This window comes from Ceratotherium simum, chromosome 29 (genome assembly GCF_057802395.1).
Source record: "Ceratotherium simum simum isolate JZ-2026a chromosome 29, ASM5780239v1, whole genome shotgun sequence".
NCBI classification, from domain to species: domain Eukaryota; kingdom Metazoa; phylum Chordata; class Mammalia; order Perissodactyla; family Rhinocerotidae; genus Ceratotherium; species Ceratotherium simum.
The window spans coordinates 11,180,384-11,197,984 of NC_141928.1; the positions used below are offsets into that span (position 1 = coordinate 11,180,384).

Genomic DNA, 17,601 nt, shown 5'->3' on the forward strand with positions numbered 1-17,601 from the left:
TTCTGTAGCATAAAAAGTTTCTCATGTTCTGGCCTGTTGCCTAATTTTCTACTCTTGTTTCTTGACCTGAATCCACCATCACTTTAACTTTTGGCAACTTGTAGCTCCCTGAGTGTCCCAGGCTGTTTCACGCCTCCGTTGATCATCCCTCTGCCTGTGTGCACCCCCCACCCCGCCACCTGTGAATTGTAAAGCCTCCCACTTTCCTGAGGCTGTATTTCCTGCTCTTTGCTCCTTCTTTGTGGGCACTTATTGCACTCTATTATATAATTTTTTTGTTAGTCTTTTACCCCAGCCTCAAGGTCAAAGGACTGTGTCAAATTTATCTCTGTGTACTTTATGATATGTGAATTTTATCTCAGCTGTTATTTTTTAAAAATGTATGTGTGTCCCTTGTGCCTCACACAAATCATAGTATGTTTTAGATATCAGTAAATATTTATTCAATGGAGAAACGACTGTTTTCTTTTACTCTTCTTTCTACTTACAGAAAATGGTTGCTGAGCAGAATTTGGAGGACACCAGGCAGCAGCTCTTGGCAGCCAGAAGCAGCCAGGCCCAGGCCCTTGACGTCCTGGAGACTCGGGTACTGGCCTCAGTCCCGTGATTCCTGTGTATGGGTGCTAACCTGGTGGGATGACGCGGTTGTGGCTGAGAATCCCCTCGGGTCAAGGGTTTTCTTTCAAAGGGACTGTTTTTTGGATCTTACTTATACAAGGTTGGGTTAGTCATTTTCTTCATTCTTGCCTCATCACCATCATTGCTCCACACAAAGTTGTTCTTGTGTTTGTTTATTCCTTTTTATCCCTGTTCCCCTCCCTCCCTTAGGAAACCATTCTAATGTGGTTAATAGAGATCCTTTTATTGTTGGGTTACCTTAAAATGGGTGGCATTGTTTTGAGTGCATGTATGTTAATTTAGGTAAATGACATAGCTCTGCATATGTCTTCTCTGTTACTTTCCAGTGCCCCAGCTTCTATCTGTGTCCACCTCATTGAACTTACCTACTCTACTTTGTAGTTATCTACTAGATGTTAGACATCCAGATTGCCTTCTTCTTTCTGTCACCACAGATTACACTGCAGTGAACATCCTTGTCCCTGTTCCTTAAGGATAGAGAGTGCATATGACCTCACGTGACTAAGTAGGACAAGAATATTCCCAGAAGGGCTGCACCTGGCTTTACTCCCCCAGCATGCACGAGGGTCCCTATATCTGCATCTCTGCCTTTTCCAGCAGTGGCACATCCCAGCCTTTTAATTTTTTTGCCAGTTTAATGAGAATGGAGTGGCGGAAGGGGCAAGGGATCTCTGTGGGGCCTCTCTATAAGAACACTAATCCCATTCATGAGAGTTCCACCTTCATGACCTGAGCTCTTCCCAAAGGCCCTGTATCCTAATACCATCCCATCAGGCATTAGGATTTCAACATATGAATTTTAGGGAGACACAAACATTCAGACCGTGGCAAATGCTTAGCTCGTTTTTAAAATCTTTCTTATTTCCTGATAAATATATTTAAAACTATACTTTTCTCTTAATACAGTTTTGTTTGTTTTATTATAATTCAGTTCTAACTATTTCTGTTTTTTTACTGTTGTAAAATATATATAACATAAAATTTAGCATTTTAACCATGTCTCGGTGTATAATTCAGTGGCATTAAGTGCATTCACGTTGGGCTGGCCCAGTGGCTTAGCGGTTAAGTGCGCGCACTCGCTGCTGGCGGCCCGGGTTCAGATCCCGGGCGCGCACCGATGCACCGCTTCTCCGGCCATGCTGAGGCCGCGTCCCACATACAGCAACTAGAAGGATGTGCAGCTATGACATACAACTATCTACTTGGGCTTTGGGGGAAAAAAAGGAGGAGGATTGGCAATAGATGTTAGCTCAGAGCTGGTCTTCCTCAGCAAAAAAAGAAGGGGATTGGCATGGATGTTAGCTCAGGGCTGGTCTTCCTCACAAAAAAAAAAAAAGTACATTCACGTTGTTGTGCAACCATCACCACCATCCGTCTCCAGAACTTTATCATCTTTTCAAACTGTAACTCTGTACCAATTAAAACAGTAACTCCCCATTCTCTCCTCCCACCGGCCCCTGGTAGCCACCATTCAACTTTCTGTCTGTGAATTTGATGACTCTCTGTACGTGATATTAGTGGAATCATACAATATTTGTCCTTTTGTGTCTGGCTTATTTCACTTAGCATAATATCTTCAGAGTTCATCCACGTTGCAGCATGTGTCAGAATGTCATTCCTTTTTAAGGCTGAATAAGCCTTTTTAAGACTTTCATTTCATTGTATGTATATAATACGTTTTGTTTATCCATTCTTTTGTAGATGGACATTTGGGTTGTTTCCACCTTTCTGGCTATTGTGAATAGTGCTGCTGTGAACGTTAGTGTAGTGCTGTGAACAAGATTTTTGTGTGGGCTCATGCTGTCATTTCTCATGGGGGTATACCTGGGAATGGAGTTGCCAGGTCATATGATGACTCTATACTTAACCTTTTGAGGATCTGAATCTTTCTTGAGCTCTGCCTCTAAATTGGGACTTGGGTAGATATTTTCTGAACTCAGGAGTTTAAAAAGCTAGGTTTCAGTCCTAGCTTTTTGGCTAGGCTCTACCACAAAGAGAATTCATGACAGTGGATGAGTAACATTACTGTTCTCCTCTATGGAAATACTCACACTATTCTCATGGGGTTGTTTCAGTTGAATCTTACATGTGACTGTATAGGAAGAACGATGAGACCTAAATATATCCTCTCATTGGGTCCTTGCCTCTCCTGACAAAGCTGCAGCCTTCCTTGTGTGTATGTTTGCATAATCAAGTTCCCCAAGGTTGGACCTTATTCAACAAACAAGAGGACTTTATAAGAGAAATTGGCAAAGATAGCTTGAGTCAGATAAAAATGTCCTGTTAGAGAGCCAGGTTGAGCTCAGTGCTGGGCAGCGTGTCGTCCTGTCCGCTGGGCCTGCCTCATGTCCCAGTGCAGTGCCAAGGACCTAGTCAGGCTTGGTCGATATCTGTGGAGTGAGTGAAACCTAAGTTTGTATCATGAGCAGTAATCCCACTTCTGGTAATCTATCCTAAGCAAGTGATTCAACCCAGGTCAAAAAATGTTGCATAAAGATGTTAACTGCTGCCTTATTTTAGATGGGGAAATGGAAAACAACCCACGTGCCAGCACGGTAGGCAGCAATTCAGTAAATTATGAAACACCCTTTGAGGAAACAATCCAAGGTCTGAAGACTACGTGGAAACACAGAAGGAAACTTGAGTGAGGAGGAAAAATATAGAGTTTTACTAGAATTGTATAAAAAGTTGTTTAAAAAGGTCATAAAATACATGGAAGCAACCCAAGTGTCCCTCGACTGATGACTGAATAAAGAAGATGTGGTATATATATATACAATGGAATACTACTCAGCCATAAAAAAATGACAGAATCGTCCCATTTGCAACAACATGGATGGACCTAGAGGGTATTATGTTAAGGGAAATAAGCGAGAAAGAGAGAGACAAACACCACATGATTTCACTCATATGTGGAAGATAAACTAACACACGGACAGAGAAAACTGATTGGTGGTTACCTGGGGCAAAGGGGGGTGGGGAATGGGCACAAGGGGTAAAAGGATGCATTTATATGGTGACTGACAAACACTAATGTACAACAAAAATTTCACAATAAAAAAACAAAGTCGTAAAATAGACTGGAAGAAAATACATTAGAATGGTAGTGCTTTATATTGGTAAGACTTATGGGTATCTTTTTTCTAATTTAAAAATTTTCTGTAATGTACCTGTTTTATGACTTAAAGCAGTTTGTTACTACTGTTCAGTTTCTTTTGAATGAAAGAGTGCTTCTGTTTCCTCCTCAGGTACAAGAACTAGAGCAGAGCCTGCAGGCCTCTGAGGAGAAGCTAAAACAGAGCAGTGACATCGTGGCAGCTCAAGAAGCTCAGATTCAGGAGCTTGTAAGTGGTTATTGTGGCTGCTGTGTTCCAGGCCCTTGATGCTCTCCCCTTATGCCCTTGCACATGCCCCAGACTCACTCCCAGCTTCTGGCGTGGTACCCGGACCCGACCTTAGATCCAGTTGTGCTGAATGTGAACAGCGGGGCAGTGCAGATAGAGGGAGTCAGGATGTGCTGGAGGACCTGAGTTACCCAGAGAGGAGAGGCTGGCTAAGGCGCGCCTGACAGCTGGCCCTAGGGCCCAGCCTGCTTCTGGGACTGTTCGAGGTAGTAGCTCCACTGGCAGGCGTACCTCAGCTTCCAGCCAGGGCTGTGGAGAGCAGGTACTGGCTTTGGGGAGAAGACAGTGAGGACTTGGCCGGCCGTACAGCCCCTAGGTGGGGTGTTGAGTTAGAAACTAGAGAAATAAAAACAGCTTTTATGGCATGTTTGCCGTGTCCTGGGCACTGTGCTAAGTTCTCTGCACATGTTTGCATTTAGTCCTTGCAGGAGACCTAAGACGGATGTGCTGTTATCATCGTTCTCTAGAGGAAGCAGGCTCAGAAGGACCCAGTCATTAGCTATGGTCTCCTAGCTAGCAAATGGCAGAACTCACATTTTTCTTAGGTCAAAGCCCTTGTTCTCTGTCACTGTGTTCAGTCTACTGCTTCCAGGAAACGCTTCAGCCATAGAGGGTGGCACTGAGTAGGGTGAAGGAGGGCTGTGTCTTAGGACTGGCTGGTGCCCAAAGCTGTTCCCCCAGCACCAAGACTAATCCCAAACTCCAGCTCCTGAGCAGGCCAGGGGCAGTAGGCAGAGTGTACAGAGGGGGACGTTAGCAGCACCCAGGCTGAAGGAGGTCAGGAAGGAGAGTTGTTTCTATCGGACACCCATCTTTGGGTCCCCAGGGGAGAGAATAAGGCCCCCATTGTCACCGTGAGTAGCTGTCCTCTGGTACCCCTGCAGGCCGCCACAAGCAAGGAGAGCAGCCGTGCCCAGCAGCAGGTCCTCGCTGTGGAGCAGCAGTGCAGGGAGCGCATCCACGCGCTAGAGGCCCAGCTCGCTGCCCTAGAGAGAGCTCGGGCGGCCGAGCAGACAGCCGCAGAGCGGGAAGTGGCGAGTGCGGACAGGAGTGAGGCCGGGCACGAGCGCACCGGGTTCCTGTGTGGCTGGGCTGCCAAGTAGTTTGACGGGAAGAAGACCAGCCCCCCTCTGAACTAGGAAACCGCTTTTTTGAGCAGTGATATCTCCCTAACAAGACACCTGCTCGTGAGACTGGATGTGAAAGGGCTACTTTTTACAGAAACCCCAGAACAGATGGGTTTTCTTCTTCCTTGGGCTGCACAGGGACTTCCTGTCCCTTCCTGACCAGTCCCACCAGCTTCTCCCACTGTCTGTCTAGAATTTATATTGTTCTTTCCTAATGGCTTCTCCCTTTCGCTGGTCCCCCTCTCTGTTCCACAGTCTTCAGGATCAAGTGCCTTATTTCTTCCTGTGAGGAGTTTGTCAGGTGGCTGGCTCTCTTTTCTGACTTCCACCCCCATTCTCATCTCCCTGCAGTGACAAAAAAAGGGGGGTTGGAATTTTTAAAGATTCCATGGTGGGGCCAGCCCTGTGGCATAGTGGTTAAGTCTGGCGTGCTCCATTTAAGCAGCCCAGGTTCGGGGGTTCAGATCCTGGGCATGGACCTACGCTACTAATGAAGCCATGCCATGGTGGTGATCCACATACAAAATAGAGGAAGATTGGCAACAGATGTTAGCTCAGAGTGGATCTTCCTTATGGGAAAAAAAAAAATGATTCCATGTCAAAGACATAGGACTGTACCCAAGGGAAATATGGTCAAGACCTTTTCTTTTTCTATATGCTTTTCTCAATTTGCAGAGAGAGCTGGAGCAAGAAAATGCAGCCCTTAAAGAAAGTAAGAATGAATGTGAATGTTCTTTACAGCATCACCAACTTGAACTAAAGAAGCTAAAGGTATTTATCTAATTGAATCAGTTTCAGAAAAGTGTCATGTCTCGTTCGTATGTATTTGGAGCAGCCAAGTGAAAGTTCTGTACTTAAAGTGGAGGAGGAGTGGAACTGGCATTTGTTCGATAGTTCTGTTAGGCATTTACTAGAAATTGTTACCTCTTGGGGGCCGGCCCCGTGGCTTGGTGGTTAGGTGCGCGCGCTCCACTGCTGGCGGCCCGGGTTCGGATCCCGGGCTCGCACCGACGCGCTGCTTCTCCGGCCATGCTGAGGCCGCGTCCCACATACAGCAACTAGCAGGATGTGCAGCTATGACACGCAACTATCTACTGGGGCTTTGGGGGGAAAAATAAAGGAGGAGGATCGGCAATAGATGTTAGCTCAGAGCCGGTCTTCCTCAGCAAAAAGAGGAGGATTAGCATGGATGTTAGCTCAGGGCAGATCTTCCTTACAAAAAAAAATAAATAAATGAAATTGTTACCTCTTTAAGTCCTCTCAGTGATCCAGGACGGTAGGAAGAATTATGCTCATTTTGCAATTAATGTCATTGAAGTTCCGAGTGTACATAATCTGTCCAAGTTTCATCGTTAGAGGTGGTGCTAGTCTGACTTTTCAGTCCACCACAGAGGCCAGCCCTTCCTTTGCATCATTGTCAACAGCTGCCTGAAAGTGATGCTGTAAAGCACCACTGTTGCTGATTTTAACAGTGAGACTAGGAGAGCAGGGCCTTAGGTGGTCATAAGGACTTTGTTTATATCAGGGACCATGTACAGAAATGAAGAATGAATCTGCTGGATTGTCACCCTTTCCCTTCTGAGAATGGGGTGCTTTAATTGGATGCTGCCCCCTTCATTCCCTGGACAAAACTGGGTGCAGAGGAAAGAGATTCTGCCACTTTCTAAGAGCTGTCCAGGCTCCCCTGTCCCGTTTCACAGTAGTCTTTAGACGATGGGTCGTTGCAGTACTTGCCCAGCTTGGTCACAGCACCAAGATCTTGTCGATCCTTTGGCAGAGGTCCTGTCTGAGAACGGCCATGGCTGAGGGCCTGTGCCGAGTGACCTCTCGGTAACCGTCTCTGCCACGTGACGCAGGTGCTGATGCAGTAGTGCCCTGTCGTGGGAAGTGTGTGCTTTAGAGTCAGCTGCTTTTTCATGCGTTCCTTCAACAGACATTTGAGTACCTCTGGAGGCACCATTGCAGGTGCTGGGTGTGGCAGTGAGCAAAACAGACAAAACATCCCCTGTGGAGCTTGGGATTAGAGACAGTAAACGAGTGATAAATGGTCATAAGTGCCCTGAAGAAAAAAAAAGGGTGAAGGACAGAGAGTAGGGAGGAGAGGGCTCTTTTAAATTTGGAGGTGAGGGAGAGCTTCATTGATGTTGGAGCAAAAGATCTGAATAAGGAGAAGGGGTCAGCAATGTGAATGTTGGGGGAAGGAATATTCCAGACAGAAGAAACAGCAAATAGAAAGGCTCCAAAGAAGAAAAAAGCTTGGTTTGTTCAGAGAACAGCACGAAGCCGAGCGTGGCTGCCGCTTAGTGGGCCGGGGGAGAGCGGTAGGTGATAGTGAGGGGGAGGCAGGAAAGCCCTTGGAGGTTTCGAGCAGAGAAGTGATGTGAGAAGTTTTGTTTTAAAAGCGTTACTCTGGCTCTATGTGGAGAATGTTCTGTAAAGGAGGCAAGTGCAGAAGCAGGAAGACCTGTTAGGAGGCTCAGCTATTACTGTGCTACTATATTGAAGGATATAAAAGACAAAATTGAAAATTTCAGCAGAGATTTGGAAACTGTAATAAAAGACAGCAGTTTTGAAAAGCAATCAAATTCAAATTTTAGAACCGAAAAATGTAATAGCGGAAACTAAAAATGCAGTAGATTACAAAAGGGCGTGCAGAAACTTTTTGGGGTAATGGATATTTTCACTATTTTTATTGTGGTGATGGTTTCACATAATTCATCATATTGCCTACTTTGTATGCAGTTGATTATTTGTCAGTTCTACTTCAGTAAAGCTGTTTACCAAAAAAATGAATGAGTTTAACAGCACATTAGAACTAAAGAGAGAATGAGTGAAATGGAAGACAGGACAGAATGAAATACAGAAAGTAAGTGATAAAAGACATTAGGATTCTGTGAGGTGTTTTATCATGTGTCATTGGAGGCCACGAAGGAAATGAAAAAAACAAGACCGAAACAATCATTGAAGAGATAATGGCTGAGAGTTTTCCAAAGTGAGGAAAACTGTCAAGTCACAGGTGTAAGAACCCTGACAAATCCAAACAGGGTAAATGTTAAAATCCATACCCAGACACAGCGTGATGGGAGAACTAAAGAAAACTGATAAAACACAGACAAAAAATTAGTCACCAACAGACTTGCACTAAAGGAAGTACTAAAGAGCATCTTTCAGGTGAAAGAATATTCTAGATGGAAGTACAGAGGATGTAAGGAAGTAAGAAAGAATGAAGAGCAACGATTATTGCAAATATGTACACAAGAAGAAACAGAAAATCTGACCCACAGTGTGTCATTCATGGTCCAGTCAGGAGAAAGGAGCCACCCCAGTTATTCGATGAGAATTTATGTTCTATTGTCAAGTTTTTAATCCAGCACTGAAACAGTTAAAAGATACCACGAAGGTAGCAACTGCAGGAAGTAGCTTCCCATCCTAGGACTAAGGGAACAAAGTGAAGAAGTGGGAATTATTAAACCTAGGATTTCAGAGCCCCACAGATTTGACACTCAGGCCTCTGAGGGGGGCGCTGTACCGTTGGCGCTGGTGTGTGTGTCGGGGGCTGGGGCAGTGATGGAATTCAGTCTCAAGTGTTGGAAAAACTGAAAGTGGATGCAGCTGCTGCTTTAGGAAGACATTGCTGCTGCCAGGGCCAAGCAGCGCTGCTCACAGAAACAGAAGCTGACAGGAAGGAGCAAGTCTTTTTTCTCCCTCCTCCTGCCTTGCAGTCTCCCTGAAGCTCCCCCTGTTGGCAGAGATTAATATGGGCAGCTGGATGAGCAGAGATGTGGTTTGCCAAGTCCCAGGTGTAGCATCACAAAGCAGATTATAAAAGGGTGGGTGTGGGCTGAGAGGCAGTAACTTAAAAACCAGCACACGCAGGCTGTTTAGAAGTGTGGTTAATTTTCAACATTTGGGGAATTTTCTCGATATCTTGGATTTCTAGTTTAATACCATTATGATCAGATAATACTCTGAATGATTTCAGTCCTTTCACATTTATTTAGACTTGTTTTATGACCCAACCTATAGTCTATCTTGGTAAATATTTCAGTGCACTTGAATATATATGGCCCAGTGGTGTAGTGGTTAAGTTCGTGCCCTCTGCTTCAGTGGCCAAGGGTTCACAGGTTTGGATCCCAGGCGTGGACCTACACATCGCTCATCAAGCCATGCTGTGGTGGCAACCCACATACAAAATAGAGGAAGATGGGCACAGATCTTAGCTCAGAGATAATCTTCCTCAAGCAAAAAGAGGAAGATTGGCAGCAGGTGTTAGCTTAGAGCCAATTTTCCTCACTAAAAAAAAGAAAAGAATATATATGCTGCTGCTGTTAGGGAGAGCACCCTATAAATGCTAATTAAATCAAGTTGGTTGATAGTAGTTGTTCAAATCTTCTGTATGTTTCTGATTCTCTTTTTTTTTTTGGTCTACTTATTTTATCAGTTACTGAGAGGGATGTCCTAAATCTTCTACGATGATCATAGATTTGTCTCTTTCTCCCTTTCGTTCTGTCAGTCTTTGCTTCAAATATTTTGAAGCAGTATTTTTAGGTGCACACATATTTAGAATTGTTTGTATCCACATTTTTCAAAATAGCTGTTCCCTGAGCCCCTCTGGGGACATCATTCCCAGGTGCAGAGAGCTGCCGGATGCGGGTAGCGTGGGCCCCTGCAGCAAACCTGAGCTGTGTCCATCAGCCTCAGGTCCCACGGACCTGGATCGGATGTGGCTCTGTGGCAGTAGCACAGACTTTCGAACCGCGTAGACTCAGTTCTGTAAGCCAGCTTAGCCCCTCACTAGCTGATTCTGGAGGGAATCCAGTTTCCTTTTTTAAACTGAAGATGACAACCCGTGACTTCAGGAGGATTATCATGAGGATCAAGCATGACCGTGGATGGAAAGTGCCAAGTGCAGTTCCTGGCATGGAGGAGCTCTGAGTCTCCGCTTCCTAGCCTGCCCTGCTTTCCTGTCTTCTTGCTCACAGTCTGCCTCCAGTCCTCTTAGACATCAGCGGTCATAGTGTCCCTTCTGACTTCCCCAGAAAAGGCTCCTGCGGAGGCATGGCATTCCTGTCACCCTCCCCACCTGGGCAGGCAGGGCCAGGGTTTCATAGCTCCAGCCTGAAACCTCCTGCTCCTCTTCCTGTATCAAGAGAGCCTTCCCCATGGCAGGTATTGTCTAGGGTAGTTAAGATCCCACCAGGCACCAATTTTCCTTGTCTGCTAGAGGTGGTCTCATGGAAGGTCAGTTTTGACAGCTCTACAGTAAGAGCCAGAATGCCACTGGCCATGAGACTGACATCTCCCACTTATCCTGGAGTAAGTGGAAAGGGAGATTTCATAGGAGAAGTTGAGTAGCTCACAGAACCAGAAAGACTTGTCTGACAGGAACCTGAGGTCTCAGATCTCTTCCTGCATCATGCTGTCTCCCCTGTCAGTCACCCAACTTTCGTCCTTGCTTTTCTCCACGATGTAGACTGCGTCCTACAGCAGCTCCAAGCTAGTAACACTCCAGCTTAGCACCCCCAGGGGAAAGAGGGCTTCTTCCTCTCAGCTTCACCATATAAAAAAGGATTCTGATATAAAAAGGGATTCTGATAGGTTCATCTTGGGTGACAGAGCCACCCTCTGGACAAATTGATTTGGCCAAAGGGATGAGCTGTTGTGATTGGCCAGGCCTGAATCACATGCTTATCCTTCTAGCCACAAAATGGGGGTATCATTTTTGGCCAGAACCATGTGGAATTAGGTGGGAGTAGGGAAGAGCAACGATGAGGCTCTTACCCCAAAAAAGGGGTGATTCTGGGTGGACAGAAACAGCAGACATCCCTGACAGTATTCAGGCACCTGAGAAGTCATATTGTTAATCTCGGGTTGATTGGCAAGTCCAGCATCGGTCTCGGGGAAGAGGACACGCGGGTTTGTTCGTTGGTCCCCATGCTCTGGAAAGGGCTCGTGAGGCAGCCCTGCTCGTGGTAGAAAGTACTCTGGGTGGCAGAGACTGGCATCCAAAGGCTTGGCTCTGAGCTCAGACAGATGCTGGCTTGAAACCTGCTATGCCTCTTACTAGCTCTAGGACCTCAGGTAAATTACTTAGCCTCACAGAACCTCAGTTTTCTCTCCTATAAAATGGGTAATTTTGATGAGTCTGTGACATTTTGCCTCACTAAACTTCAGTAATTGTTTGTTATTTCTTCTGTAACTGGATTGTCCCAGTCCACTATTCCATTCACATGGGCCTGAGAGTCTTTCTTGTTCAGTGTTGATTTCATTTGACCAGCTCTTCTAGGTCCCCTAGCCTTGGCCCGAGTACTGGCTGGTGTGCTCATGGGACCAACGACCCTCAGTGGTGTGCCCTGGTGGGTTGTCCACCAGGACAGTTGTCAGAGGGATACAGAAGGCATTGCAGCAAGGGCAGCCTGGGAGCCTCGGAAAGCAGGAACAATGCTAGTTTGGCCCTGCAAGACAATATTCCCTCTGTGGGCTTCATGCAAAGCATTCAACTAAAAACATGTGAGCTGAGTTTTTGAGCTCAATCTCCTGCCCGTTTTCTGTATTGTAGGAAGAATGGAGCCAAAGAGAAATCGTGAGTGTGGCAATGGCTCAAGCCCTGGAGGAGGTGCGGAAGCAGAGGGAAGAGTTCCAGCAACAGGTAGGCCCTGTTTGACCCTGCGGTGTGAACTACCTCCCTGTCTGTCCAGGGCTCAGGAATGCTGTCAGCTGATTCCCCTCAGGTCTGCGGGAGGGCAAGAGAAAAATGTTATAAAGAAACACTCACCCCATAGGATGGCCTTTTTTGATTTTTGAGGGTCAGTTATTATAAACATCAGCTGAGAAAAGCCCATACCCAGGGACCTACTAGGCTCTAATTCTGTGAGGTGGGCCTCATTGCCCACAGGCCCTGGAGACCACATACAGTCGAGCTCTCAGCAGGGAGGGTGGGAAAGCCTTCCTTTGAAGACAGACTCAGCGTCAGGCCCCAAACCTTCTAGTTAATTGGCTCTGGGCTTTTGGTCAGTCCTTAACACGTGAGTCTCAGAGTTGCCTCTGAAAAGCCTCGAGGATAATCACCTTCCAGGATACCATAATGAGGTCATGTATGTATATCAGATGCGGGGCACGGCGCAGGCACTCAGGATGTGGAGGTTATGGTCATGACAGCTTGTTGGAAACCTGGGCAGAATAGCCATGTCTCCGATAGGCCCACTGCAGGACAGAGGGGCAGTGAGGGCGGTTGCCCCTGTGCAGGGCCTCTACCCAGGAGAATTGACTTGTGCATGTTTATAGGAGCAGAGGTTAACTGGGTTCTGTTCTAGGCTGTGGACTGCAGGGTGGGATTCATGGGGGACCCTGCGTAGTGGAAAAGTGGAGATTCCTTTAGGGGAGATGGGGTTCCTGCTGCCAACCTTCTCCCATGTTGGTTTTTCTCTCCAAGGCTGCTAACCTGACAGCCACGGTAGATGAGAAGGAGCAGATTCTGCAGGAAAAAACTGAAGTGATTCTCCAGAAAGAGCAGGAGATTCTCCAGCTGAAGAAAGGTGAAGAGTTTGCCCCTGGCTGAGCCCTCTCACCTGTCCCTGCCTAGCACCCCTACCCTGAAGTGACCTAGTCCTGAAGCAGCATGGAGTCACCGGGCTCCCGTGCTCACCTCCCCTCTGCTGGCTTAGGTCATGACTCGGCCCTGCTGCAGACGCACCAGCTGCAGAGCGAGCTGGAGGCCCTGAGGAGCCTGCGGGCGCAGGAGTCAGAGGCCACTGCGCGGGAGGGCCTGCTGAGGCGGCCGGGCCAGGCGCAGGGGTTGGCGCTCTCAGTCAGCGAGCCTCACGTAAGTCCCATCTGGCCCGCCAGGCCGTGGCGTGGTGGCAGCAGTGTGTGCTGCAGCAAGACACGGGGGGAGACGCAGGGAAGGGTGCTGGCGTCCACTCACTACGGGACGTTGGGCAAGTCACTTCCCTGTGCTTTAGCTTCCTGCCTTTAAAGTGGGGCACTTCACTGACTAGGAGGTTGTGAGTCTTGAGGAGCCCACCAGATGTGGCTGCACCTGTCAGTGGTCGGGTGTTAAAGCCCTTTCCTTCCGAGCAGACTCACTGCATGGAAAGCTAATTGTCGCTCTGGAAGGCATTGGACGGGCTCTCCGTAGGTTAAGTTTGGTTCTTGGCCAGCCGCCCAGTGGAGCACACCAGTCCACACCTTTGGAACGAGTCTGGTCCTCTTCCCCATGGACCTTAGCTTGACCGTTACCTGTCCTGGCTCTCAACTTGCTGCCACTGCCCTGTAGGTAACCTTGAGGGCCATGCAGGACCCCACATACCAGCTTCCGGCTGCAGGGGGAATACCAAATGGTGAGATGGGGGCCATGGATCTGAGGCAGCTACAGAAGGAAAAACAGGACTTGGAGCAGCAACTTCTAGAGAAAAATAAGGTGAGGATGCTCTTTATCTCAGCCGTTTGTATCTCTGCTCTTTCCCTGTCCTTGTGCCTAAAACCATTTGTCCCTTGTTTGCTGGTGCCCCTGGGCACCTCCCGGGGGAGATACTACCTCTTCATCTAAAGGGGCATTCCTGGTTTTCCTCTCTTGTTTACCTCCTGCGTTGTCCTCTTCCCATCACACTCCCCCGTCCCCTACCCCCACTTGAGATAATGGCCCCAGTGTCAGAGCCTGAGCAGCAGCAGGCCTAGGTGTTCCCAGCCACCTCTGCTGTCACCAGCTGGGTCACATTGGACCAGTCACCTTACCTCTGCACGTCCTTTGTACAGCTGTGAAATGATAGCTACGAGACCTGCCTTTAAGTGGTTTTTTGGGAGGATGGGGGTCGGGGGTGTTGGGGGGTGAAATGATTGTTAGCTGTCCTGCAAAATTTCTGGTATTTGGTAGAGGCTTAATAAATGTCATGATTCCACCCACCCACCCCTTCTCCACCAGGCCTCTGCACCTGTAAATGCAGGGTGTTATTTGATTCTGGTTTTTAAAGTGCCCTGTGAAGTTAAATGTGCTGGCTAGTTATTGCTCTGGCCTGAAATTCCGCCCCCAAATTGTGTGATTATACGTGTGTACTTTTTTTAGATCTTTAACAAAGGGAAAAATTGTTCTTTCTCTTTCCCTCCACCCCTCACATTTAATCTCTTACTGTGAAGTATAGCCTACACACAGAAAAATGACAAACACCGTGTGCCCCAGGGTCGAGCCCTCGACCTCTTCTGTAAATTGCACTCCTTCCCTTGGCGATCTCGCCGTACTGTACACTGCTGGCTCCCACATCCATATCTCAGGTCACACGGCTCCCATGAACTCCAGACTCCTGTGTCTGTCTGCTCTGTATCTCTACATGAATGTCTGAAAGGCATCTGCAACTTAAAACATCCAGAACCAAACTTCAGATGCACCATGCTCCCCAGCGTCTACTGCCCTCTTTCCTGTCTCAGTAGACGGCAAAACCCTGGGAGTCGTCCTCAACCATGTTGTTTCTTTCTCAACCAATATCCACACCACGAGCAAATCCTCTGGCTCGCCCTTCAAACTACACCCACAATGAGCTGCTTCTCACCTGTGTCAGAGGCCCTTTAATGTGCTCGACGGAGCTGGAGACGCTCACGGTCCTGTGATCCAGTCGTCTCATTCCTCTAGAGACTGTGGAGACACCTCTTGAGGAAAAGCTTGTTACAGCTTTGTTTAAAAAAGGAAACTCAGCTACATCATAAGATGTGGGGCATCCCCTGGACTTATTGTCACATGGAAAGTTTATTTAGGAAAACTGTAGAAAGCTGTGAAAACTCTGATAAATGAAAAACACCATTCAAAATTCTAGCTTCTCAGTGCAAGAATGGTGACATGGACTAGAAGTCCACAGGCAAAACTCATTTTGATACTCACTCTGATATGTTACAGTTGTGACACTTTGGAGAAATGTTTATTTGAAATTTTTTCCTGCATTGCTGGTTATACAGTAAATTTTTTCATTGGGAAAACAGTTCAGCCTTTCTGGTGATCAATGGAATGTGTAATAAATTACATTTAAGGCTCATAATACTAATTAAACTCACTAAAAATAAATAAAAGACAATAAATAAAAGATATAAAACACAATGTTGGTGGGTTGTGCAGAAAAACCATGGTCTTTTACACTGTTCAAAACAAGCCTTGCAAGTTATCCTGGTATTTCAGGAGAGCAAGGGTGGTGATGAGAACCATAAATTTTGGCCTGAGTATCGTACTTGAGATCATAGCACATAAATATAACCCTGAAGGACAAAATACACTGTACAGAGGTGTTTCTAGCTGTACTACTTAGAGAGGCTAAAGCATGGGAAGGAGTCCTGAGGACCAAGCCATGGGGAGGGGTGGGGCAGCACTGGGGCATTTCGCGTGCTCCACAGAGGGGGATGTGACGACTTCCCTGGCCATTGTGGGGCCTGGAGAGCAAGTGTGTGCAAAGCAGTGGCACGTGAGGGACAGAGCCAAGGCAGCAGGCACACAGATGTGACAGCACAGGCCTCTCGGGAGACAAAGCAGGGACTTGTAATGGGACCCAAGGGGGCATCTGTCTGTTCTGTTGTCCTTTGCACCTTAAAGATGGTGACATGTTCATTTAATGAATGGCTTTTTGCGGGGGCGGGGGTTTGTCTCAGACCATAAAGCAGATGCAGCAGAGGATGCTGGAACTCAGAAAGACTCTGCAGAAGGAACTGGTGAGTGCCACACTTCCCCCCCGCCTGTGCCCTCCTCGGCTATCTGGGGCCCCTCACTGCGTGATGATCCTCCCTTTCTGAAACCCAGTTGATTGCAAGGGGTCTCTGGGAAGTCAAATGTTGGCTGGTGGGACAGTGGCCCTGCCAGCTTGAACATGCCTGAAAAGTGGCTCTGTGACCTCGGGCATGTGCCCTCCTCCTCTGGCCTGTGTGTTATCTGAGAAGTCAGTGAAGTGGTGGGTGCACCACCTGTGCATGGCAGAGTGCCAGGCCCAGACCTAGGAGGAGAGCAGCACCTCTGCCCTGGCTGGCCTGCTCACTGCCCCAGGGGATGTGTCCTGACACAGAGAGAGGAAATGTCTGAGCTTCCCCAGATGACCTCTCTCCGTCTCCTGCGTCTACCCCACCTGGAGGGTCTGAGCCTTCTTCAGACGCTGGTGCTTCCTTCCCAGGTGCGGCCCTTTCTCCCCACTTCATGAGAGGTGTGGCAGAGGAACAGCAGGTGATCACAGCTTGGGCCAGGTGTATCTCCCGTGTGATTTTCAGACCTGTCTTGAAGGGTCCAATGTAGCATCTTTCTATTGGTTTTTCAGAAAATCAGACCTGATAATGAGCTTTTTGAAGTCCGGGAGAAGCCCGGCCCTGAGATGCCAAACATGGCCCCTTCTGTCACGAATAACGCTGACCTGACTGATGCCCGCGAGATCAACTTCGAGTACCTTAAACACGTGGTTTTAAAATTCATGTCCTGTCGCGAATCCGAGGTAAAGGGCTTCTGAGTTGCCTTTTGGGTACTGAGTTCCACCCCCGGCCTGGCTCATTTGTCCGAGCCCTGCATGGCTTCCCACCAAGTGCATTTCTTTTTTACTCGCCTACACTTCAGTTAGACCATGATTGTGGACACTTAGTCATTTCTCTAGCTGGCACTGGCCTTGACTGAGCAGCAAGCAGGGTGGGGGGACCAACTAGGGAATTGGCTCCTAGGAGATGTGGGCTGGATGCTGAGGCCAGAGGACAGGGCACTGATCTGCCCAGCATTCCTGAATCCTGCGGAAGAGCAAGAGAGCTGCCCTGGATGTCCTGGTGATCTTGCCAGTTCCCGAAGTAAAAGATGGAGGGGAGAAAAAGAACCTATCGTTGCCATCAGACCTCAGAATGCCCAACTTCACCTTCCACGTGGTCCTTGCTAACCCATTCAGGAGCAGAACCAGGAAATGCTGCCATTTAGCCCCGTGAGTCCCCCCACCACCACCACCAAGGCCCATGGCAGCAAAACTTACTTTGTTTCAGGCTTTTCATCTTATAAAAGCTGTGTCGGTGTTGCTAAACTTTTCACAAGAGGAAGAGAACATGCTCAAAGAAACCCTGGAGTATAAGGTAGGGATCCCTGGTCTGCCGTCCGGCTTCCAAAAGATGTAATTAGTAATCCCAGCGCTGGCAGATGAGAGGAGCCCACAGCTGCATTATCAGCTTAGAGGGTGCTTTTGGATGATGAACTTGACTCAGGCAGTATTGAATGAGGACATGCTTTGTGCCCACAGGTCTGTGCTGAACTTGACCCACAGGCCCTGTGTTTCCAAAGCACTTTCATTGATATCACTTCATCAGTAGCCCCAGGTCTGGCCCAGCACCTAGACTTTAAAAAAATAAAAGTACTTGTATTCATAATATAGAAAAAAATTTTAAGGAAAAATTACCTAAAATTCCAATGCCTTGTCCTTGTCAACTCAGTTTTTCTCCTGTTTCCC

At 47.6% G+C, this 17,601-nt stretch overlaps 1 protein-coding gene across 3 annotated transcripts in view; it reads left to right on the top strand.

The window, feature by feature from the left end:
• The window catches only part of GOLGA1 (golgin A1), a 45,457-nt gene that overhangs the window by 25,019 nt on the left and 2,837 nt on the right, over nucleotides 1-17,601 (top strand). The window contains exons 12-22 of one of the 3 annotated variants that reach the window (XM_004423443.3): nucleotides 491-586; nucleotides 3,888-3,983; nucleotides 4,928-5,077; nucleotides 5,846-5,941; nucleotides 11,730-11,819; nucleotides 12,603-12,705; nucleotides 12,835-12,992; nucleotides 13,446-13,589; nucleotides 15,794-15,853; nucleotides 16,447-16,617; nucleotides 17,144-17,230. In XM_004423443.3, the coding sequence (XP_004423500.1) occupies nucleotides 491-586; nucleotides 3,888-3,983; nucleotides 4,928-5,077; nucleotides 5,846-5,941; nucleotides 11,730-11,819; nucleotides 12,603-12,705; nucleotides 12,835-12,992; nucleotides 13,446-13,589; nucleotides 15,794-15,853; nucleotides 16,447-16,617; nucleotides 17,144-17,230 (1,251 nt within the window). The remainder of the gene's footprint in view (nucleotides 1-490; nucleotides 587-3,887; nucleotides 3,984-4,927; nucleotides 5,078-5,845; nucleotides 5,942-11,729; nucleotides 11,820-12,602; nucleotides 12,706-12,834; nucleotides 12,993-13,445; nucleotides 13,590-15,793; nucleotides 15,854-16,446; nucleotides 16,618-17,143; nucleotides 17,231-17,601) is intronic. The other 2 variants (XM_087419096.1, XM_087419097.1) reach the window with 2 other exon arrangements.